This window comes from Sarcophilus harrisii, chromosome 4 (assembly GCF_902635505.1).
Source record: "Sarcophilus harrisii chromosome 4, mSarHar1.11, whole genome shotgun sequence".
NCBI classification, from domain to species: Eukaryota; Metazoa; Chordata; class Mammalia; order Dasyuromorphia; family Dasyuridae; genus Sarcophilus; species Sarcophilus harrisii.
Genome location: NC_045429.1, coordinates 3,256,498 through 3,280,494, shown reverse-complemented (window position 1 = coordinate 3,280,494; position 23,997 = coordinate 3,256,498). Strand labels below are relative to the sequence as shown.

General features: G+C 47.0%; 2 protein-coding genes across 3 annotated transcripts in view; one reads left to right on the top strand and one right to left on the bottom strand.

Annotated features, from left to right (window-relative positions):
- LRRIQ3 (leucine rich repeats and IQ motif containing 3) overlaps positions 1 to 10,899 on the bottom strand; it is a 199,190-nt gene extending 188,291 nt beyond the window's left edge. The window contains exon 1 of one of the 2 annotated variants that reach the window (XR_004234226.1): positions 10,436 to 10,543. The gene's annotated coding sequence lies outside the window, so the exon portion shown is untranslated. Of the gene's footprint in view, positions 1 to 10,435 lie in introns of both variants that reach the window. The other variant, XM_031968875.1, reaches the window with a different exon arrangement.
- FPGT (fucose-1-phosphate guanylyltransferase) lies at positions 9,952 to 19,620 on the top strand. Its single transcript, XM_031968874.1, has 5 exons — positions 9,952 to 10,425; positions 10,896 to 10,990; positions 12,734 to 12,901; positions 14,920 to 15,012; positions 16,585 to 19,620. The coding sequence occupies exons 2-5, from the start codon at positions 10,903 to 10,905 to the stop codon at positions 18,030 to 18,032; spliced, it is 1,797 nt and encodes a 598-aa protein (XP_031824734.1). The 5' UTR covers positions 9,952 to 10,425; positions 10,896 to 10,902; the 3' UTR covers positions 18,033 to 19,620.
- Positions 19,621 to 23,997: the final 4,377 nt, after the last annotated feature.

The window sequence follows — 23,997 nt, the reverse complement described above, 5'->3', positions numbered from 1 at the left end:
ATATGTCACAAAATGTACTTATATTTCTCAGTACCGAATGACACTTTTACAAAATCAACCATTATGATACCAGTCGATAAAATATGTAGATAGATATCTATATATCTTTCTCTACATGCGTGTATGTATATGTGTATATGCATACATATATGTGTATGTATGTGTATATTTATGTAAATATAAAAAACAAATTAATAAACATATCCTTTATAGGCAATAACTGTTATGGGCCAGAACTCTGTACTTGAAACAAGGATTCTTACAAGGTGTTCATGGAATTGGTGAGGCAATGGTTATCTAGTTTAGCATGGGGATTAATAGTTCTCTAGTTCAGTGCGTGTACTTAGTACTTAATATAGTTCTACAAGATTCACACCTATGATAATGTAATTAGAATAGAGCATATAAGCTGGGACAAACTCAGCCAGGGTCAGAGCCAGAGAAGACAAGCAAACTGGAGGTGGGAACTCAAGCTCTGGGAGCCATGGAGAGAGATTCACTTCACCTCTCACCACCTTGGTGGCTGGCCTGTCCTCATGCTCCCCAAACTGAGACCAAGGCCAGTCTGAAAGACTCTCAAGAATGCTAGCTGGGCCCCGGGCAAGGAAACTAGATTATGAAGGAGATAATAAAGGATTTAGACTTTAACCCCTGGCTTTTCTTGTGGTGATTACTTGACTGAAACGAAGATCCGCTCCAAGACCTCCAGAAAACCAACTGAGAACACTACAAATAACAATAAAAATAGTGATCACTTCAGAAAGTTCAAATAAAAAAATGGAGACAGAAATGAAATCCTAATGAGGGTTAAAAGAAAAAAATAATCATACAAACAATAGGCATATGAAAGAGAATGGTAATGATGAAGCAACATGACAAAAATAAGCACAAGAAGGAAATATTTATAAATTAGAATAAAAATAGATAATCTAAAAGAAAGACTATGAAAGCTTACTCAAAGCTTAACATAAAAAAAAAAATAAATCATTGGCAACTGCTCCTGTCCCTTCCTGGCAAACAGATGGAGAAGAAATGGATGCTATGTCAGTTTTTATATTCTTGGGTTCAAAGATGTCTGCAGATGGTGACTGCAGTGACAAAATTAAAAGATACTTGCTCCTTGGAAGGAAAGCTATGACAATCTGGATATAATACTAAAAAGCAGAAACATCCTTGTCAACATAGATCCGTAGAGTCAAAGCTATGGTTTTTCCATTTGCAATATATGGCTGTGAAAGTTGCACTATTAAAAAATGTGAGCACCACAGAATTAATAGTTTTCAGTTGTGGTTTTGGAAAAGTCTTGAAGAATCCCTTGGATAACACCTTCAAATAAATCAAAACTTAGAAAAATTTTATTCAGGTTACTTACTGGAAGGATAAATACTGAAGCTGAAGTTTAAATAATTTGGCTACGAAATGAGAAGATGGGACTCACTGGCAAACACGTTGATGTTGGGAAAGATTGAAGAAGGGGATGGAAGAACATCTATGAGATGGATAAATAGCATCACGGAAACAACAAATATGAGCCTTTTAGAAAGACTTCAGAAGATAGTAGAGTGTTGGAATCCTTACAAAGTGTTAAGTCATTAGAATTGATAGAGACAATAATTATCTAATTTAACCTAGTTCAGTATGATTGATTTAATCCTACAAGGAGAAGTTATGGGCCAGAACTTGAAACAAGGTACTAAGTGGAATTGAGGAGACAATGTTTAAATCTAGTTTAGAATTGAATTAATCCCACAACAAATAATGGTTTCCCAGTGATATAATGATTGGTGTGTACTCAGTGTACAGCATATAAGCAAGAAGCTCTCAGGGCCAGACCCAGAAGCCCACTCTCGGGGGCAGAGACAGATTCATTCCATCTTCCACCTTTGTGCTGGCTGAAGACATTCGGAGGGAGCGAGGGGCTGAAGCTCAAGACTTTGAAGGACACAATAAAGGACTGGATTTTAACTCCTGGCTGCATTTGGAGTGATTATTACTCTGAACTGAAACTAAGGCTGCCTCCAGAAAACCTCCCCAAGAAACCTGCTCACAGAGAACGATTATATTATAGAACAAGAAGAACACCACAGTGGAGAACAGAAAGGTCCATAAGGAAATAAAGACATGTACACAACTGAACAACAACAAACACCACAAAGCTAAAAGCTATTTCTTTCAAAAGACTAAACTGATAAACCTTTGGTCAAATTATAAAGGGGAAAAATTCAAACCAACAAAATAGAAAACAAAGCAAGATAACAAAAAAGCAGAAATAAATAAAGATATAGATTTATATGTGCAACATGTTAGTATATATACTGAAACATATATATTTATAAAATGGTATGTTTGTACATAACAACTTATATATAGTTATATCCTAATAATATTGTAAACACTAAAGAAATAGAAGAAATATGTTTAAATAAGTTTAATGAAATAAAATTACAATTAAATGAATAATGAAATAAAATTAAAGAAATATGTTTAAATATGTTAAAAAATTAAAGAAATGTGTTTAAAATAAGTTTAAAAGTCCCAATAATAGAAGACCAAATTAAGTTCTTGGATAATCCTATCTTAAAAAAATAAAATAAAACTAGCTGTAAGGAAGCTACCAAAGCTTTGAAAGGGCAGGAGCTGGCGGAGATGGGAGGCTCCTGATTCTGATAGATCTTATTGGAAAATTCTATCAAACTTTCAAGAAAAATTAGTATAAATACTATGTAACAGAGATATTAGGTAAAAAGCTTTTTCTTTTTTAGTTGACGGTTTCCCTTTAATTATTTCCTTTCGGCAAGAGCTTTTCAATTTCACTAAATTTAATTATCCATTTTATACTTCATGCCAAAGCTGTGAAATGTACCTGAATTTGTTCTCTTCTAAGTTATTATTTTGTTCTTTAAATGATTTCATATTAAGGTTGTAAAAATTTCAAAAAGGAAAGTAGGTGGTGCAGTAGATAAAGTGCCAAGACTACAGTTAGGACTTGAGTTCAAATCCAGCCTCAGGCCCTACCAGCTATGTGACCCTTCACCCCATTTGCCTCAGTTTCCTCATCTATAAAATGAGCTAGAGAAAGAAATGACAAATCACTATCATGGTCAAGAAAACCCCAAATGGGTCATAAAGAATTGAACATGACTCAAACAACTCAATAACAAGAAGAATCTACTTGAAGTTTAGCATTTAAAATCGGTCTAAATCTAATTTCTGCCAAACTGTTCTCCAGTTTGCCCATCAATTCTTGACAAATGAGGACTTCTTAGCAATTCATATTCTTTGGTTGATCAATCTCTCAGTTAATGAATTCATTTGCTATTTATTCCAGCTAGATTTTTTTCTAAACAGGACAAAGTAGTTTTAATAATTACATAACAGTGTTTGATATCTAGAAATGATATATTTCATTCATTCCTTTGGATTCACTGTTGCTTTGTTTTCCCTTGATGAGGGTATAGAAGCTTTAGTCCACTAGACATTCAATAAAAGGTTGGTCACACATTCACTTATTTTCCCTTAACATTCTAGACTTATGATACTCGAAATGAATCTTAGTATTAATTTTTTAGGCTTTATAATATGCTTATCCTCTTGATAGGTCAATTGAAATAGTACTTAATCAGGAAATTAGCTCTATATATTTCATTATTATTATTGTATTTATGTAGTAATGACTATCGGTAATGACCATCCTTTCAATTACTTAAGTTTTCTTTATTTCTTAAAATAGTCTTTGCAATTGTATTCTTATAAAATCTTTGAGAATCTCTGTAGATTGCCTCCCAAATATTTCGTACATTTAGAAGTGATTTAAATGAGATCTCCCTATTTCTTCCTACAAGTTGTTATAACTATATAGAAATGATTTTCTTTTCAAAGTGTTTTGTATACTACTACTGAAGCTATTCCCTCTGAGTCTCAATTATCTCTGTACTGATTCTCTAGGGTTTTCTAGTTAAACCATCAAGTTGTCAACAAACTGGAAAAAGTGTGTCTTCTCTTTGTCAATATCCAATTGTATCTTTTTTTTTTCTTTTGTCTTTTGGTTATCTCTAGCATGTCTAGAATTAGGCTGAATAACAAAGAGGGGAGAGGGATATTCTTGCTTTACTCAATATTCATTGAGAAAGCTTTGCTAAGTTTATTTGTTTTTTTCCCACAGCAAATATATGAATGTGTATCTATATACGTATGTATATAGCTGTGTATATGTATATATATACGTATATATATTTACATACACACATATGATTTTTATGTCTATTTTGTATTTTCATTTTTACCATTACTTTTTCATTGTATTTTGTCATAAGTTTTTTCTACATTAATAAAATTGGTTTTGGTGTGTTTTTAACAATATATAATGCTTATTTATGTAAGTTATCTCTGTGCATCTTGTCTTCAAGGCTGGTTACTTTGTCTTATTAAAAAAAAATCATTTGTTCTTTAAACAATGGTGACTTTTGCTTTTCTTTCACCAATTTTTTTTCCCTCCATTTCAGTGTTTTTGTGTTCCCAATCTATTATTCTCCCCCTTGGAGTCTTTATTTTCTGGGAAGAAATTTATCATCTATATTCAATTTTTCATATTTTGTAGTGTGTGTTTGTTAGTATGTATGCATATGTGTGCATGTTTGTGAATTTTGAATTGAGCTTATTTCTGACAGTCATTAATTCCTTTAAATGGTTTATTTTTCTTTTGGATTTATTCTGTATTTTCCTGCCATTGTTCTTTGATTTCTGGAAGCTCCAGAGATTTTTTTCTCTCATTGAACAATTGTGTTTAATTTTCCAAGTAATGAATACTTGATCATTCTATTTTGGACTTTGATTTTCATTCTTTCTTTGCTTTTTATGATGCTTTCTGGTCATTTACCTACTGGGGAGCTAGCTTTCTGTTGGTTTTCTTTCCTAAGCTTTTTGTCTCACGTAATCTCTAGTATGTATATCACAGATCTTTCCTTGGGATTCTCTGGCCCAGAGTTCTCCAGATTTCTGTCCTCAGGAAGCCTCCCGGTGCACAGCTGGTCCTGTCTCTTCTCCTCTAGGTACTGGAGGTCTCCTTCCCTCTGAGCAGCAGGCGACTCCTGTCTGTCACCACCCTCTCTTCTCCATAGTACTAGCATGCTTCTCCTCGCCCATCTTAGGACAACTATGCTAGTCCAGGCTCTCGCCTCTCACCCACAGAATTTCAATGGCTTTTCTTCATTGGTCTCCTTGCATCCAGTTTCTTCTCTTCCATAATCTGTCCTCTCCATAGCTGCAGAAATGGTCTTCCTTCATCAGCACAAGTCTGTCACTGCCCTGCTGGTTTTCCATTGTGTCTAGGCTAAAACATGGACTTTGGCTTGGAAGGCTCCTGTCTATCACTGGCCTGATGGGACATTATTCTCCTTCCTGCCTTCCATATTCCAATCCAACAGCCTTATCTGCTTTTTTCACAGAGAACGTTCTACCTTTTCACTCCTACCGTTAGAAACCATAGCTGCATCAGGTCACTTCCCAAGATTCACATCTATCAAAAGGCCTTGTCCAATCCCCCTATTGCTAATTCATGACCCTCCCATCACTCTGTTTTTATTAAAAAATAGAAAAAGTAAAAAATAAAACTTGCCTTTACTTATAGGAATAAGGACCTTACAATTAGAACTTCTGGGTTGTTTCCCCTAGAGTCATGAAGAGCCAAGTTCAAATTCAGCTTCAGAGACTCATGAGCTGGGTGAGTCACTTTATCTCAACCTACATCTGTTATTTTATTTGTTACAAGAAAACATAATAATCATTGTTAATTGTTTGTGAACCTTCAAGCACCCTGTGAATGCCAATTGTTATTATCTCTTTTGCCATTTGGTCATGTATGCTTCTCCATGACCCTGCAAACCAAGCCACACCAATATTGTCCACGGTTTTTGGGGTTTTTTTTGGAAAAGATACTGGAGTAGGATGGGGAGGGGGATTGCCATTTCCTTATCCAGTGGATTATTCAAGACCAGATTATGTCACTTGATGATGGTCACACAGAATAAGGTTTGAATTCACATCTTCCTGAAGCTGAGTCCAATGTTCTATCTCCTGAGCCATCCAGCTGTCCCTTTATCATCATATAACAGTTGCTTAACAAAAGGCAGCAGGAACACTTGTGAGACTGTTCAAGTTACAGAGTGATGATGATCCCTCCTTATAGCCCTGGCTTGAAATTTCTGCAACAAGCACCGCTGGTTCTGAAGATAATCACGAACAGCCAGATCGGGGCACCTCTATTCTGAATAAATGGTATTTTACTTGAAGAAAATACATGTGGATGCATAAATGATCAAGTTCAAAACAGACTGAGATGCTCAAAAGGAGGATTGGGGAGATGTCCAGTCGCCTTTTAAGGAAGGCATGAGGGCTCCCGCTACGGCTTCAGAGGGATGTAGTTATAAGGAAATCTGTATCTTGTCGGTAAATCTTTCCTTAATTTTCATCAAGGTGATTATTTAAGTTATTTTTTTTTATTTTACATCATATTATATCTTTAATCACTCTGAAAACCAGGCCTTTGTGGCAGATAAGGCCTACCAGTTACAAGATATCATCCTCACTCCCAGTTTTTCTTTTTTAAGTAACTCTCACGCAGCTTCAGAATTTATGACATGGAAATGAAGGAATCCTAAGAATTAAGGAAGAGTACAAATCCTTGATCCTGCATATTGAATTCAATTTGCTTTCTAGTGGGAGAAGATGAAACATTTGTTGAAGACGTTTTTTTGATGGCAGTAGTAGCAAGAAAACATGGCAGGCATTCCTTGGGCCTCTTTGACAGTTGGAATGCTAACAAACTATCATCTAAAAATACAAATTTATTCATATAAATATTATACTTCAAGGTTAATGTGCATTTAGTTCAATTTACAAGTCAGACTTGTGGACTCTGACATCGAGAATTCCAAAATTTGCATTAGTCACTGACACCCCATACAAGCTCGATCTCCTTTCCTCCCTCCTCCACCAAAAAAGCCCAATAGTAACAGCAGGAATTGCATGAAAAAAGAGGAGCTCTCACAGACATCTAGTTATAAAAGACAGGGTGGCATGCAGAAACAGAGTTTACACACACGCGAGATAATTTGTATTTCGCAATATTGGCAATGCAAGTGGAAAACATTTATTAAATGTTTCCTTAAGCACCGGGCATGGTTCTCATCGCTAGGGAACATAACATATTTGGGACATATTTGAGGAATCCCCAATCCTATTAAACATGACAACCTAACACAGAAAAACACACACAGTTGACTGCGACAAAAAAAAAAAATCTCGGAAGAGTCAGATGCATACACACCATCTAATTACACAAAATGATCTCCAAACAGCAGTTAGCACAAGATCTGCCAGATGATGGGCGCTCAATAAATGTTTATTGATCGACTGAGAGAATGTTTGGGGCAAGACCAGTGATTTCATTAGCAGAGTCAGACATCAGAGATCTGCCACCGAGAGTGGTGTCCTAGAGACAGGAGGCACAGCTAGTACGGATGGGAGGCATCTCTTGAATCCAGGACCTCCTGGATCTGAGCTTGGGTTCCCTCTGCTCGAAGCCTTCCCTGTGAGCAGCCAGCCCATGGCCCGATCTGACAACACAAATCATGTCCCGTTTATTTGGGAGATCGAGGGGAGTTTCTTAGACAAATGAAAATAGACAATGATAAAAGTTTAGTTAATAATGAGAACTCCTAGATTATTTGAAACATTAGCTTTTTTGACAAAGCCTGACCACTTTTGGACAAATGATCTCTATAGACTCACTAAATTAAATCATACACCTTGTGGATACCCTATTAAAGCTAGACCCATAAATACAGGCTTCACCCTAGTCCATATTTAAATGGTTCATAACCACAGCAAAGGAATTTATCTTTGAATTGTGGCTAGGATTCATTTTTCATTAGTTTCTCTCTTTAAAAAAAATCCAGTCTGTAAATTAGCAAAGTTTTACTGAAATATTTGTGCTCAGAGACCTGTGGAAAAGATACAATTATTTATTTCCAACTTCAGTTTTCATTTCGAACCGTGATCTGCAAAATCGCAAACCTGTGTCTGCCACAAATCAAGCCAACCCGAAGACAAGGCGGCTAAAGAATCAAAAAGCTTCTGCGGGAAACACCCCGAAGCCAAAAGCTGGGAAACTGGCCCCGGGAAAACTCCCCAGACAAATCTCTCCCATCCCCGCCTCCATCCCCGGGTCTCCCCCAGGTCCCCCCCCCCAAAAAACTCTCCTTGCTGCTTTCCCCGCCTGACTCTCCGGGCCTGGCGCAGGCCCCAGCCCGGCCCAATCGGGCTCCCCCACCGACAGGCCCTGTGTCTCCCGAGCCTTTTTTGGGAGGTGGGCTCCCCCGCCACTCCTCCCCTAAAGCCCTGCAGCCCACCTGGCCCCTCCCGTGTATGGGGAGGGGAGAGCGGGGCCTTTTCTCCCCCTCCCGCCCGCGGGGTCTTGGCGGCTCCCTGGCGGCTCCCTGCCCCTCACTGCCGCCCGCGGCGCATTTACTTGCACTTGTCTGAGATTCTGGCTCTCTTCCTTGGGTCAATACTCAACTAGGGGCCAAAGGCCAAGCCCCTTCTCCTCCCCCCCCCCCACTAAAAGCCAAGCCCCTTCTCCCCCTCCCCCACTAAAAGCCAAGCCCCTTCTCCCCCTCCCCCACTAAAAGCCAAGCCCCTTCTCCCCCTCCCCCACTAAAAGCCAAGCCCCTTCTCCCCCTCCCCCACTAAAAGCCAAGCCCCTTCTCCCCCTCCCCCACTAAAAGCCAAGCCCCTTCTCCCCCTCCCCCACTAAAAGCCAAGCCCCTTCTCCCCCTCCCCCACTAAAAGCCAAGCCCCTTCTCCCCCTCCCCCACTAAAAGCCAAGCCCCTTCTCCCCCTCCCCCACTAAAAGCCAAGCCCCTTCTCCCCCTCCCCCACTAAAAGCCAAGCCCCTTCTCCCCCTCCCCCACTAAAAGCCAAGCCCCTTCTCCCCCTCCCCCACTAAAAGCCAAGCCCCTTCTCCCCCTCCCCCACTAAAAGCCAAGCCCCTTCTCCCCCTCCCCCACTAAAAGCCAAGCCCCTTCTCCCCCTCCCCCACTAAAAGCCAAGCCCCTTCTCCCCCTCCCCCACTAAAAGCCAAGCCCCTTCTCCCCCTCCCCCACTAAAAGCCAAGCCCCTTCTCCCCCTCCCCCACTAAAAGCCAAGCCCCTTCTCCCCCTCCCCCACTAAAAGCCAAGCCCCTCTCTCATAAAAGCCACCTTCTCCCCCTCCCCCACTAAAAGCCAAGCCAATGAGCCGGGAGAGGCCGCGGGGAATCCTGGCAGGGGCCGCTCATCCCCCGTAAGGAATGGCCCCGGAACGGGCCCTTTCCGGCTGGAGGGTCCGGGCTTATCGCCGGGCGGTGGGAGGCAGTGGCCCTAGAGCCCCCTTGAGGTCACCTCCCCCTCCTAGGGGTCCTAGGGTCCCCACAGGAAACCAGGCCCCTTCCCCCGGCCCTCCCTCCTCCCTCCCCGCGCCCCAGAAAACACTCCTCCTGTCCCCCAAGCCCCGCGCTTTGAGCCCGCTGGCCTTTGGGGCCGGAGCCCAGAGAACGGCTGGAGCCCCGGAGGCGCCCCGTGTCCCAGCACCCCGACCTCCTGACCGCTCTCCCCCTCTCCGTCTCGGTCCCTGCCTCCGTCCCCCGCGCTTTGTTTCTCCTAGGCCCTGGGGTGGGGGCGGGGGCTTATCCTCCTGGAGTCTGAGCCCGGGCCTCTCCCCCGAGCTTCCATCTCGGGCCTCCGCAGGAGCATTTCCCAGCACCCTCTGCTGGTCTATCCTTTCTTCCCCTAGAGAAGGAAACGGGGATCAGCCGACAAACGAGCCCGATTCCGAGCGACTCTAACTTCCACCACGTCGCCACGCGGCTGGAAGGCCCGGGGTCGGAGGGCACCGCCAGGCTAGAAGCCCCGCCCCCCCGAGCCTGGGAGCGACACCCCGAGGGGGACCGGCCGGGCGCCGGGCAGAGACTAGGCTGGGGGTGTTTCTGACCGGCCAAAGGCCGCGAACGCCGCCGCCGCCGCCGGGTTACGCGCCGTCAGTATTGCCGGAGAGGCCCAGCGGCGGGCGTCGCACATCCGTGGCCTCCCCGGATGCTCCCAGCCGCGCCGGGGCCCCGGCACCCACGCCGGACACCGACCGAGCGCTTTCCCAAGGGGACTGCCTTAACCGTTACCAGGCGCCGGGAAGCAGGGGCTGGGATTGGCCCCATTTCTCACGAGTGGAGACTGAGGCAGACCGCGGTTAGGGGATATCGCCGAGACAGGAGGCCCTGGGGCTGAGTGTGAATCCGCTCCTCCCGACCGGCCCCCCCAGCCTGGCTGCCCGGATGAGGATATGCCGACAGCCTGAGCCTCAGTGACTCCATCTGTACGACGGTAACTGTAAACGGTGAGTGTACCTTTATTAAGCACCTACTGCACGCCCGGCGCGCTGGCGCAAGGAGTAGAAAGCGCTTCGAGAACCACTTGACAGGCGGATGGTGGCGAAGCCCTCCAGCCTCTCTGGAAGTTTACTTCGGGGGCTCTTGGGGGCCTGAGGCTCGGAGAGGGCCGCCCCAAAGCCCACTCACAGGGCTGGCAGGGGCAGCGGGGCTGCAGGGTCGCAGACAGAGGGGAAGAGCGGCAGGGAAGTCTGCAACTCAACGGCCAGGCTGGTCAGCGTCCCTGGTTGCTATGGACACCTTGTCCAGTGTCTGCGCACGCGCCTTGGCCTCCTTCCACCAAGCCTCGGAGGCAAAGGGGCGGGGCTTCGCAAGAGGCGAATCGCTCGAGCAGGGGCGGGGCGTGCGTGATGGGGGGGGCCCAATAAAAAGCTGCGCATGCGTCTTGACCCCCAGCTCCTCTCCCTCCCATCCCCAGAAATGTGATGGTCATGGCAGCTGCGGAGGCCGGTCCCGACGTGGCGCTGTACGAGGCCACCCAGCGCAAGCTGCGGAAGTTCGAGCGGCTCAGAGGTACGGGGACGGGGGAGGGCGGGCGGGGCGGCGTGCGCTGGGCCGCATGCAAGGGATCCTGGCTGCCAGAAGGGACTTCCGGGTTGCGAGGAGGCGGAGCTTAGTTCCGATATGAGCAGACTTCCGTAACACGGCCCCTCGCCGCGAGGGGCGGGGCCGGGGCGGTGACTCTCTGGGCCACGCTCTTTCAGGCGCCTTTAGTGCCCCCTCCCCCCAGTCCAACTTGAATCTCTCACCTAACTCTTATTAAGCTCTTGCTGTATGCAGACTGAGGATTGAGTCCTACTGCTCTCGGGGCGTTCTGACCCCTTTTTACAGAGGAAGGTCCCCAGGCAGGATGGGAGTCTGCCAGGTTCGAAGGGACCTTAGAGAGCAGGGCTGCACAGCTCACCGGCATTCATGGAGCGCCGGCTGTATGCGGTACGCTCCCTGGCATTCATGGAGCGCCGGCTGTATGCGGTACGCTCCCTGGCATTCATGGAGCGCCGGCTGTATGCGGTTCCCTGAGAGGTCCCCCCTGGAGGGAAGGTCGGAGAGTAAGAACATGCTCTTCCCAGTCCGACCCGGGGTCAGAAAAACCCATGAGGAGAGAGGTTGTCTGGAGTCATTTAGCCAGTCAACAATCGCCTGTTTATAGTGTACCTACCGGATGCCGGTGGCGCATGTGCCTTTAGCGCGAGTGTCTGATCTCACGGGATCCTCGCCACCCTGGGAGCCAGGACCGCTAAGATGCCCATTTTACAGAAAACCGAGGCAGGCAGTGATGACGTGAGCTGCACAGGGCCCAACACCTAGTAGTGTCTTGAGGCCAAATAGGAACTTGCAGAGCCGGGGCTCCGAGCACGTGCCGGCCCAGCTGCCCGAGACAGTGAGCCCTGGGGGTGCAGAGAAAGGTGGGGGGAGGGGCACCCGGGTCTCGGGGATCCGACAGTTGCATGGGGAAGGTGCCCACGCACGCCTCCAAGGAGGGGAGAACGAGGCACGTCGCCCCTCAGCCCGCCAGCTCCAGGAAAGGGCAGGCGTGGCCTGGGAAGGGCCGGGGGACTCTGGCCCGACGCTGCATCCCAGGGATCCGCCTCCGCCCCCAGGCGGGCAGAGGAAGCTGGGGGCTGTCCTTGCCTCCCCGGGAGGGCCAGCATGACATCGCTGCCCAGATCAGACCGCCGGGAGCCCGGGCGCACCGCCACGGCCTGGGCTTCTCTAACAGCGCCACCTCGCGTCTGGGCGGCTTCCGCTCTGTTTGGCTCCTCAGCCCTGGCTCCTCAGCCCGCCCTGCTCTGGGCAGGGCTCGCAGGGTCTCCCGCGCTGATCAGACCGCTGGGAGTCGCCCCGGTGGGACACAGCCCCTGTGCACATTTCCGGTGCTTCTCTAACAGCGCCACCTTGCGACTGGGCGGCTTCCGCTCTGTTTGGCTCCTCAGCCCGCCCTGCTCTGAGGTGGCGGGTTCTGGGCCAGAGTCTCCCGCGTCCCCCTCCCCTCCCCCAACGTTCCCGAGATGTCACGGGGTGCGCGGGTCCGGCGTCCCCTGGCCTTTGGTGCCCTGGGCAGGAGTTCGGGGCGCTCCCCTCGCGGAGCAGCCAGCGCGGGCCCAGCCAAGCCAGGCTCAGCGCGGCCCCGGGCGCCGTGCCCCGGCCAGCCCGCGTCCCGCCGTGAGTCCCCGAGGCCTCCGCGGGACTCGGCCTCTGCAAGCGCAGGGAGGCGGCTCTGGCGCCCGTTCTCACCGTCTCCTCTTTCCCGAGCAGGCCGCGCCGCGGAGCGGGGAGAATTCTGGGACGCGGTGGTGATCACGGCGGCCGACGAGAAGCAAGAGCGCGCTTACCGGCAGCAGCTCTCCCGGAAGCTCCAGCGGAAGGAGCTGCCCCTCGGCGCCCGCTACCACGTGTTTGCCGACCCCGCCGGGGCCAAGATCGGTGGGTTTCCCAGCCGGGCCCTCGCCGGGGGCGCTTCAGTGTGAGCGTCTGGGGGGGGGGGGGCTCCCAGCGGCAGAGACGCTCTCGGAGGCCGGGCCCTCGCCGGGGGCGCTTCAGCGTTTGCGTCTGGTGGGGGGGGGGCTCCCAGCGGCAGAGACGCTCTCGGAGGCCGGGCTCGCTCCCCGACGCCCGCTGACCGGAGCTCTCCAGCCTCCGGTGCTCCCGGAATGGGAAGAGGGCTGTGCTCCCCTGGGTGACGGGGCTGCTGCCTCGGGCCCTTTAGGGGAGCTTGTAGCTGAGAAAGGCCGGAGACTGTTAGAAGAGAATCGTGTTAGTCAAGCCGCGGTTTTAACGACTAAGCTTGGCTGAGCCCAAGTAGCGCAGCCTTTGAGGCTTCTCAGGAGCACGTGGAAGCCTCTGTCTCCGACCTCTCCCCGCCCTGCCCCCCACAGGGGCCGAAAGGCCCGCGCTCCCGGGGCTCCCGGGCCCACACGCAGGCGCAAGCACCACCCCCAGGGAGCCGGCCCAGCGGCTGGAACCCGTGTAGGTCCCGTTGGAGTTTTCAGGGCCTGGCGACCTTCCAAGGTTCAGGAGATCAGTGATTTCCACCCGCCAGGGAACCAAATTTTAACTGGTTGTCATATTTTCCAGAGCACGTGCAGAGATGATTTTCAGCATAGACGCTCCCAAGACCTTGTTCCACAGTTTTCTTCCTCCCTCCTCCCCCTTCTCTCCTAGACAGCGAGTAACTAATCTAGGTTAAACGTGCGGTTCTTCTAAAGCTATTTCCGCTCCTGCTGCTGCACAAGAAAAATCAAATCAAAAAGGAAAAAATTGTGGAGACAAGCAACGCGCAAACCCCGACACAGAGGTGGGGATGCGAGGTTGGTCCCCAGTCGGTCCCGCCACTTCTGCCCCCCTGTATCCTTCCAGCTGCCATTGCTGGAAGCCAAGGGGGTCCCTTCTGTGTGCCCAGCGGATGGCCCCACTGCTCAATGAGTTTGGACTCTTGGCGGAGCGCGACTCCTCCTGGGGAGGAGGGCCTGACCCGCTGCCCACCTGCCCTGCAGGCTTTTTTTTTTTTTTTAAGATTTAAGCTCTTACAAACTCATTTGGGGAAGATTATCAGAAAAGACATGAAATCTGAAAACTGTCTTGAGTTTTCAGCATGCTTTTTCTTGTGGAATCTGTAAAGTAGAAGGGCCGTGATGTAGTTAGAAGAGAAGAGGCCTCAGTTGCTGGAGAACGTGGCTCAAGCTCACCCAGCGGGTCGCCTACTCCCCCTGGGCTGGGCAGCTCTCCACAACGGTGATTTTCAGAAAAAACGTCCATCCTCCCCCCCAGATCCCAGGTCTGATAAAAATGAAAAGGTGTGGGACGGTACATATGTGTATCTGTATTTAAGGCATAGGTGTGTGGGAGGGGGAGGGGGGGATAGATTTATACACGTATGTGCTCGCTCCTTCCCGTAAAGTCAAGAAGGGAATCTGGCTAGTCGTCTTCTGTCCGAACCTGCTTGGGGGTTTCTTGGCAGAGATGCTGGAGAGTTTGCCCTTTCCCCCTCCAGCTCATTTTACAGATAAGGAAACTGAGGCCAGTGGATTAACTGATGTGCCCAGGGTCTCGTAGCAAGGAAGAGTGACGCCAGATTTGAACTTGGAAGATGAGTACATTTATATGTTCCTCTGTTTTTTTTTTTTTTTTTTTTTTGACATCATTCTGTGTAATATTATTTTTAAATCAATGATTTGGATAAAGACACACAACAGAGAATATTTAGCAAATTTGTAAATGACATAACTGAGAGGGAGTTGAAGTGCTGGATGATGGTCTTTCAAGATATTTTTGGATCCCAATTCTAAGACACTGACCAAATCAAATGAGAAAAATAATAGAGATAAATGTAAATTCTTATTTAAAAAAAAAAATGAGGACCTTTGTCTTTTCTATCCCAGTGCTTGGCACATAGTAGACAATGAGTAAACATTTCTTTATTCTTTTTTTTTTTTTTTTTAAAGGAAATGGAGGATCGACACTTTGTGCCCTTCAGTGTTTGGAAGAGATATATGGTGATAGATGGAACTCTTTTACCATCCTGTTAATTCACTCTGGTAAAGTCATACTTCACTAATTTATAAGTTTCTTTTGAGCATTTCACCTTTGATACCGCAGGAACTTTGTCCTCCCTCCTGGGAAAACTTAGCATTTTTGTGTATCTTTGAAGTTGTTCCTCTTTGAAAACAAACATTTCACATGTGTCTTGCTTTGATACCTTCTCATGTCGGAGGCAGCATAATGTGGTTTTCTGTTAAAATATTCTTTAGATTGTACATCACGTACTTGGTCATCAACTTTTCATCAGAGGCGCCTTTGATCTGGTGATTGAAAATTACTTTCTTAAGGCTGAGCTCATGAAAACTCCCCCATCTGTTGGGGCTGGTCTTCAGGGGCTTGGGGCGGGAAGTCGGTGTCCCTGCCTGCCGGCATTCCGGAGCTCCGTGCAGTGGTCGCAGCGAGGGCTCCGGAGTCCAGACCTGCTCGTGAAGGAAGCCGGGGGTGGTTCTTGTGGAGCATCTGTTCTCGGGCTCAGTTAGCGAGATAACCTGGCCACCCTGAGCGGCTGCTTTCCCAGCACCGGCTGCCTTGACAGCCATCCTGCTTGGCTTCGGTCCGAGCGGGCCTCCCCCGTTGCTGCCCCCATGACTCAGGCCCATTTCTCAGTAACTGCTCTCCTGTCTGCTGCCCCATCACCACCTTGGTTGCTGTTGCCCTGAGGCCCAATAGTAACTCCCCTGCATTTCCCAGGGGTTCAGTACCTGGCTCTTCCCCATCTCAGCTGCTGCCTTCAGGTGAGGGGACTGGAACACACACATCTTGATTCCTTCACAAGCCCTCTGCCCACTCAGTTCCTCAGTCTCCCTATGTGACTACACCTTCCACCTCAGCCACACAAAAAGATGCTCACCCCCAAAATGCTCAAAGCCCCCTTAGCTGCCCCTCTCTGGCCCTCCTGCCTTCCTTTGCCAAACTCTATTCTTGATAATCCTTTTTCAGTCTTCAATTCATCACATAGACTTGAAAGACACAAACGTTATTTTTGAACACAAACTATCATTTTTACATTTCCTTGACTACTCGTGTCTGCCCCAAATGCACCTGCATTAGTAAGATTTGATTCCCTTTATGATTTATAAGAGAATTTCGGAAACTCTTACCCTTCTAAAGTTTGTGACTAATTGAGAACCTTATGAGACACTCAGAGGCATCTACTTAAAATGTAGATAGAAAAAGATTTTCCCAGTTTTCAGCCCATCTTTTTTCTTAGACACAAATTCATTCATATAATTCATTCAGCTGATATTTTTAGGGCCCTTGTTGGGTGGAAGGTCCTGTGTATTGGACATAGGTGACCAAACAAAGCCCGGGCCGAGGTAAAATTTCCTTCCACCTATATTCTTTTGACTAATCATTTCAAGTAAACGACAGAGAATGACCAACTCCCAAGATCACTTGGTCAGCTTTATTCCCTGTTTGGTAGATGAAAGCTACGCTGCCCATGGCCAGTGGGCTCAGTCCCGCTTGAGCCAGGGACCGGCCAGGGCCCTCTTTCATTCATTTTCCTTCACTGAGTCTTGGACTTCCGGCCGGAATGCCTTTGTCAACGATCTCTCTGGTTTTTCCAGGTGGCTACAGTCAGCGGTTACCCAATGCGAGCGCCCTGGGGAAAATTTTCATGGCTCTGCCTCTTGGTTACCCAATCTATCAAATGCTGGAGTTAAAACTAGCTATGTACGTTGACTTCCCCTCCCACATGAGCCCTGGAATTCTGGTCACCTGTGCGGACGACATAGAACTCTACAGCGTTCCAGACGACACTCCCTTGAGGTTCGATAAGCCAGGCTTCACGGCTTTGGCGCATCCTTCGGACTTGGCAGTGGGGACCACGCATGGAGTGTTTGTGTTAAAACCCTCAGGGGGCTCAGAAAGTGGAGACCTGGAGTACAGGACCTGCCACCGCTTCCTGCACAAGCCCAGCTTGGAAGAGATGTACCGGTCAGGTGCGGTGGGCACAAAGGCAAGCCCTTCCCCAAAGAACCTGGCTGCAGGGGACCCCAGCGCTCCCAGTGCCTACTCAGACTTTGTCTACACGGACAGCTTGTTCTACATGGACCATGATTCAGCCCGGAAATTACTGGCTTTTTACCAGCAACTGGGGCCCCTGACCTGTGAAATCGATGCCTACGGAGACTTCCTGCAGGCCCTGGGGCCTGGGGCCACGGTGGAGTACACGAGGAACACGGCCAATGTGACCAGGGAGGAGTCGCAGCTGGTGCGCGTGAGGGAGGAGATCTTCCGCCTGCTGCGAGGGACGCCGCTCCACGTGGTGGCCCTCCACAAGTCCAAGTTCTATCACCTCGGCACCTCGCACGAGTATCTGCAGCACTTCTCTGCAGACAGCGCACTGAGATTCGAGCTTGGCTTACTGTCCACAGCCGGAAGCGTCTTTGCGGGGGGCTCGGAGGGCTCCCGTGAGACCCCGTGCGTCATTCAAAGCATAATAGAGCCGGGCTCTCGCTGGGGGCCGGGCACAGTGGTGGAGTACTCCTGGCTGGGGCCCGATGTCGCCATTGGAGCCAACAGCATTGTCAGCGGCTGCCACGTCCCCGCCGGGACCGCCCTCCCCCCCAATTCCTTCCTGTGTGCCCTGAGCCTCAAGGTGAACGGATGCTCGATGTACGCCACGATGGCCTACGGCGTGGAAGACGACTTGAAGCGGAAGGTCAGGGCCCTGCCCGACGTCCGCTCCCTTCGCTTCTCTGGACAGGGATTCTTGGATTGCTTAGATCTCTGGGGCTTGGAAGTCACAGGAGACCTGTTCTCCAGCAGCGACCTCGGCCTGTGGACCGCTCGCATCTTCCCCGTGTGCCCCACGCTGAGGGACTCGGTGCTGGCCTCCCTCAGGCTGCTGGGGGCGGTGAGGAGCCTGTCGCCGTTCCATCTGAGCGGCTACCAGCTCCTGTCCATCGAAGAGATGCTCCTCTACAAGGACGTGGAGGACATGATGAGATGGAGGGAGCACATTTCTCAGGAAATCCGTTTGCTGGGGGGCCAAGCCGACGGGCCAAAGTAGGCTTATAGGACGTTTACCCAGACTCATTTTAAACAACCTTGCTCTCAAGGTTGCAGAGCCCAAGAATCAGGTCTATTTTTTCTTTGATTCACTGCAGTACAAATAATGAAATTGCATTAGCAGTGTTATTGTAGCATAACATTAATAATGCAAAAATACAAATAAACCATTCTTTTGATGAAGGAACTAATGAAATATTTCAAATCTCCAACTATAGAAAGAGACAGATTTTCTGAGAACATTCATTAGTCTTTGGGGAGCTTTTTGAATAAGAATTAATGACTATGAACATATTAACGAGTACATTCATGGAAACTGTTAAAACAAAAACCTAGTAGTCATTTCAGCAATATGGTCTGGCAAATTATAAAAGCATTTTATTGAGAACTTTTCTTTTAAAAAGGATTTGGGATTTAAGTACTATTATTTTGACTTAATATCATAAACAGTTTTTAATGTAATTTTCTTCAAGGCTTAAATGAGGGCTGGAAGAAATATGGCAATTTTAGAGTCTCTTCTACTGCTTACAAGGGATGTTGTACTTTTGGTTCCAATAAAAGCTCAAAATACTTCTTTTCAGATACTCCCACCCTGAAATGTAATTCCATTTAGATGAACTAATCAAAATATCATCTCTTTAGGCCCATTAGATTCTCAAGAACCCTCCTAATAACCCTTTATCCTCAGAAACAAAGCTGTAGCTAGCAAATTCAAATTAAATTAATGTTCAACAATCTGAAGTTGTTTTAAAGTAAGAATTAACATAGCCTCTTAGTGGCTCAGCATTTAAAAGGAAAAGAAAATATATTTTTTTTTCTTTCCATTTCTCAGTTAAGTGTCTGTTTTACCCAAATGGAAAGAGATGACATTTATGTGCTCTATGTATTTAGAACATATGATTTTGTTCAATCTCAGGGAATTCTCTTTCTATGTACTTCTTGAAAGATGATACTGAAAGATAATAGGTAATTGGAAGGCCCTGATGATGGCTTGAACATGAATCTATCCATTTGTTTCATCTTTTCATATTAAATCTTTATTTACATAAATAAATTAAAAATATTAAATAAATCTTATTAAATCATATAACACATATTAAGTGAACCTTGGCTGGTCCACACTGATAAAGGTGCCAATCTATGATAAAATTGAAAGCAGGTAGTAGGAAATATGATTACCTGAATAGTACAGAGAAGAGCAATAAATTTGGGGTTTGAACCCAGGTTACTTCCCTGTTCCTACTAAAATATGTAAAGCTTTTGATTAAATTGTAAACAGATTTGTTGTGATTATTACTGTGAATAAACCAAAGTAATATACCAATATGTATAATTTTATGTCTGCATTATTGTACCAATTGTTTGCTCAGCCTGCAAGAGCATGTACCTGGCTATAAAAATGGTGCATATGGCATTACTTCTCCTTGGTAGAGAGGGGGAAGAAGAGGCTGGCCTTGTGGGCTTTGTGCCTTGCCCTTGCCTTCTGCCTCTAGTTTGTCTACCTTCCATTAAGCAGTAAGTAAATATCTCAAGAGTTCTGCTTCTTCCTTTCCTCTTTCTTCCTTTTTTTCCCTCTCTTCCTTCCTCTTTCTCGCTTTCTTCTCTTCCTCTTTTTCCTTTTTTCCCCTTCCTCCCTTCTCTTCTTTCCTCCTTCCCTCCTTCTTTCCCTCCCTCCCTCCTTCCTTCTTCCTTCCTTCCTTCCTTCAGCTCTCAGCTTTCCACTCTCCCAGGATGAATAGCTCTCTACTATAGATGTTATCAAGACATTGGTCATTGTCTCCTTGGCTCCTGTCACACCCTCACTACTGCAGATCATAATTGACACATGCATGACATCCCTCCAAATCTGTGTATGACACAGTGAAAAGGGAAAGATCACACCCCAAATAACAGATTCAGAATTGAAGAAGACAGACTAGAGTATTGGGCCTAATCAAGTAAGAAATGTGATGGAGATAAACAGAATATCTTAAACTTTCAGAACTTCAAGAATTTCAGAATTTTCAGGGATCTCAGTGTCCATCTAACCCCATCTCATGCCAGAAAAAAAATCCCAAGGGGGCAGAGCCAAGATGGCAGAGAAGGCACACGTGACTTTCTAAGCTCCTCTCATACCCTCACAACCAACATTAAATTCAGCCTCAAAAATGGCACTTGACTGGTAAAACTCAAAGTTTAAAAGCACAACAACTTACCAGCCAAAGATAATCTGGAAGATTGCCAGGAAAGGTTTGTCCTGAGGGGCCAGGAACAGACCAGCACAGGCAGGGAGAGACCAGCGGCCTGAGCAGACCAAGGGTGGGGTGATCTCTGCAGCTAGAGACGACTCTGCCATGGGCTAACTGCTCTGCCTTAATTATAAAGCAGTAAACCAGCAGAGAAATTAAAACCAAAGAGAGAGTACTCTAAAAAATGTCAGAACCTAACAAGATCTGGCTGTAACCACCCAAAACCGGAAGTGACTGGGGCAGACCTGTAACAGCCCTGCAGCCACATCCTGCAGTACTGGCTTTTACAGGGTGGAGGGGAGGGGAGGGGGAAGAACTCTGGGAAATGACTATGAACCATTACATAGAATTCCCAATCCCTATATTTTTGTCCGCCTGCATTTTCGATTTCCTTCACAGGCTAATAGCACACCATTTCAAAGTCTGATTCTTTCTGTACAGCAAAATAACTGTTAAGACATGTATTACATATATTGTATTTAATTTATACTTTAATATATTTAACATGTATTGGTCAACCTGCCATCTAGGGGAGGGAGGGAATGGGGGAAACAGGGAAAAAAGTGGAACAAAAGGATTTGCAATTGTCAATGCTGTAAAATTACCCATGCATATAACTTGTAAATAAAAAGCTATTTAAAAAAGAAAAAAAAAAAAAAAATCCCCTTTGTAGTCTCTCTAACAATTGATCATCCTGCCATAGGTTGAAGGTTTTCAGGAAGCCAGAATCCCTTCCTTCTCAGGCAATCCCTATTCTAATTGTTATGCAAGTGTTCCTTACATCTAGCTTCAATCTGCTGTTTTGCATTTTGTCCCCAAAAGCCCAAGCCTTATTCTTGCTTTCACGTATGTGAACACAGCTGAATGGTCCCTCTCCTGCCCACTCTGTTCCTTTAAGTCATTCTCCTGTGGCAGGGACTCAAAGCCCTTGGCTAGTCTGATTTTGCTCCTCGGGGTATGGCCCAGCTCAGCCACGACCTTGCTGAAATGTAGGGCCCAGATATTTGAGCCCAAGGCTCCAGATACAGCCTGAGTAGAGCAGGGAGTGGCAAGGGCCACGGTAACAACCAAAACTTGAAAGTCTGACTAAGTCACCATGCGACATTGTGAAGGGGAGCCGTTATCCCCATTTTGTGAATAAGGAAACCACCTCAGAATAAGCTCTCCCTAACTCTGAGACGGACTCGCTTATCTCCACACCGTCCTGCCTGGATGTTATTTTTTCACGTCACTTAATAAATGATCGTCCAGCTAAACTATTGGCTTGGTGAAGGCCCAGTGGCTCATCATTGCTCCCACTGTGTGCTCTTGCACACGGCGGGAAGGAGCAGTCGGGCGCCTTTTGCTTTCCACAGAGGCTGCCTTGCAGTCGGCCATCGGGAAGGTGAGCAAAGTATCGTCCACATATGTTTCCTGTTCTGGGCTCGCCAGCAGCATTCTCCTACCATTTTCTACAAGGGCTGAAAGAAGCCATGCGATCATTGCTTCCCAGCCAGAAGGGAACTTAGAGGCATGGAGGCCAGTCTCTACATTATATAGAAGAGGGAGCATGAGAATTAAAGGAAGAAAAGTGGCAGAGACAAAAATCAAATGTGTCTAGGAAGGAGAACACTTGTTGGGAACACAATAGTAACTTTGCTTTACCTCTGGTAGACCTTTTCTTCTCTTCTTGTGAGAGGATGATGGTGATCCATCCAAGTTTTTCAATCCAAGTCGATGGGTGAGCTCTAGGAGTATACCATTGGTCCCTTCAGACAAGTCTCCTTTTTCACTTCTATTAGAATTCTTTTGCTTTGAGTCTAGCATTTGACTTTTGAGAGTTGCCCATCCTCCTGTCAGATGCTTCCTGTAGAATTTTAGTTCATGAAAACCTCCTCTGAATCATTTGGAGTCCGTTCTCCCCAAATCAGATTGTATATAAGTTCTCTCATAAATCCAGGAAAGAATAATAACTACGCCCGCTTCCTCCAGGGAAAGGCTACTCCCAAAGCATGGCTCTGCTTGTGGCTGGCGGGTAAGCAGTAAGCATAGGTTAAGTGACGGGCCTGGGGATCAAAATGCAAGCCTGAGGGAGAGTCCCTGCCCTCCCAGAGCTGCCCTTGGAACCATAACTGTAAGCGGGAGGATGAGAGGCACCAGGAGGGCTGACCCGGATGCTTGCACCTCCCTCTTTTTGCCGAGGGCTCTACCCACCACAGGTCAGAATGGTTCTCTTGGTCTCTCTGTTTCATCTCCTCTGACAGGGAAGAAAAGTCCCGTCCTTCCCTCTACATCAGCGAATGGCCTAAAGACTATTGCCCCTCCCCAGTGGCATCTCTTTTCTGAGGAAAGGTCCCAGCTCCTACCCTGCTCTTACCCAGCATGATCCCGCTAATCTTCCTGCTCTCCCTCCTCCCCATGCAGCCCAGCTTCTCCAGAACTTTGTGGATAACTCCACTAATTATCCTTTCCAAAGCTGAGCCTTGTACAAAGATGATGAGAACATCTATTATTCCTTTATTGATGTCATTGATTAAAATGCTAAATGGAAGAGAGGAACCTAAATGCTAGACACTGTGCAAAGCACTTTACCAGTATTATCACAGTTGGCCTCCCAATGAGGTCACTGCTGACATGATCCTCCTTTCAAAGTTACAGAGACCGAGATAGGAGTTGGTGACTTGTCTGGGCTTATCCAGCTAGGAAGTGCTGTAGACTGGTTTGAACTCGGGTCCTTACTCCACTCTGCGCCCATAGTCTATGCCCCAGGCCGTCTAGATGCCCCCCGAGAATGAGGGAGAATTCCTTCTACAGAACTTGGGCCAGGCTGACAAGCAGCCATTAGTCTGACCTTTGTGTCCCGCCTTTCAACCAGTCCTGAATCTACTTAACTGTGTTGCTGGCTAGCCCGTGGCTCTTCTCCCACCCCCACGCTCTCAGAAGGAAAAACAATAGGGTGAGACAATTTGTTAGACGTTTAGGCAAATTACAGCATTGCCTGATCTGTCCTGCCATGTGGCTCTCTGGATCACTGCTTCATCGCAAGATAGGTGCTGATCATCCTTTTAATAACACTTTAGAATTTCTCCATAAACTGAAGATGTCAAGCTCATTGCTCTTCAGTTCTTCAATTATTCTCTATCTCTGTCTCTTCTGTCTCTGTCTTTCTATTTCTCTTCTGTCTCTGTCTCTGTCTCGGTTAGTTTCTCTCTTCTCTGCCTCTGTTTCTATTTCTCTCCTCTTTCTGTCTGTTTTTCTCCTCTCAGTCTCTGTCTCTGTTTTCTCAACTTTCTGTGTCTGTCCCTGTCTCTGCCCTTCTGTCTCTGTCTCTCTGTCTCTGTCTCTATTTCTCTCTTCTGTCTCTGTCTCTATTTCTCTCCTCTCTTCGCTGTCTGTCTTTCTGTCTCTGTTTTTCTCCTTTCAGTCTGTCTGTTTTCTCTACTTTCTGTCTCTGTCTCTGTCCCTCTGTCTCCATTTCTCTCCTCTTGGTCTCTGTCTCTGTCTTTTTCCTTTCTGTCTCTATTTCTCTCTTCTCTGTCTCTATTCCTCTCCTCTCTGTCTGTCTCTTTCTCTCTGTCTCTTTATCTTTCTACCTCTGTCTCTGTCTCTATTTCTCTCCTCTTGGTCTCTGTCTCTTTCTCTATTTCTTTCCTCTTGGTCTCTATCTGTCTCTGTCTCTTTTTCTCTCCTCTCTGTCTCTGTCTTTTTCTGTCTCTCTCTCTTTCTATCTCTGTCTCTGAAAAGCTTTTGACCTTATCC

Excerpts from the sequence above, each read along its gene's own strand:
- FPGT (XM_031968874.1), top strand. The coding sequence starts at position 10,903 with ATGGTCATGGCAGCTGCGGAGGCCGGTCCCGACGTGGCGCTGTACGAG. Across the intron at positions 12,902-14,919 it reads CCCCGCCGGGGCCAAGATCG|GAAATGGAGGATCGACACTT; the intron begins GTGGGTTTCCCA and ends TTTTTTTTAAAG. Across the intron at positions 15,013-16,584 it reads CATCCTGTTAATTCACTCTG|GTGGCTACAGTCAGCGGTTA; the intron begins GTAAAGTCATAC and ends TGGTTTTTCCAG.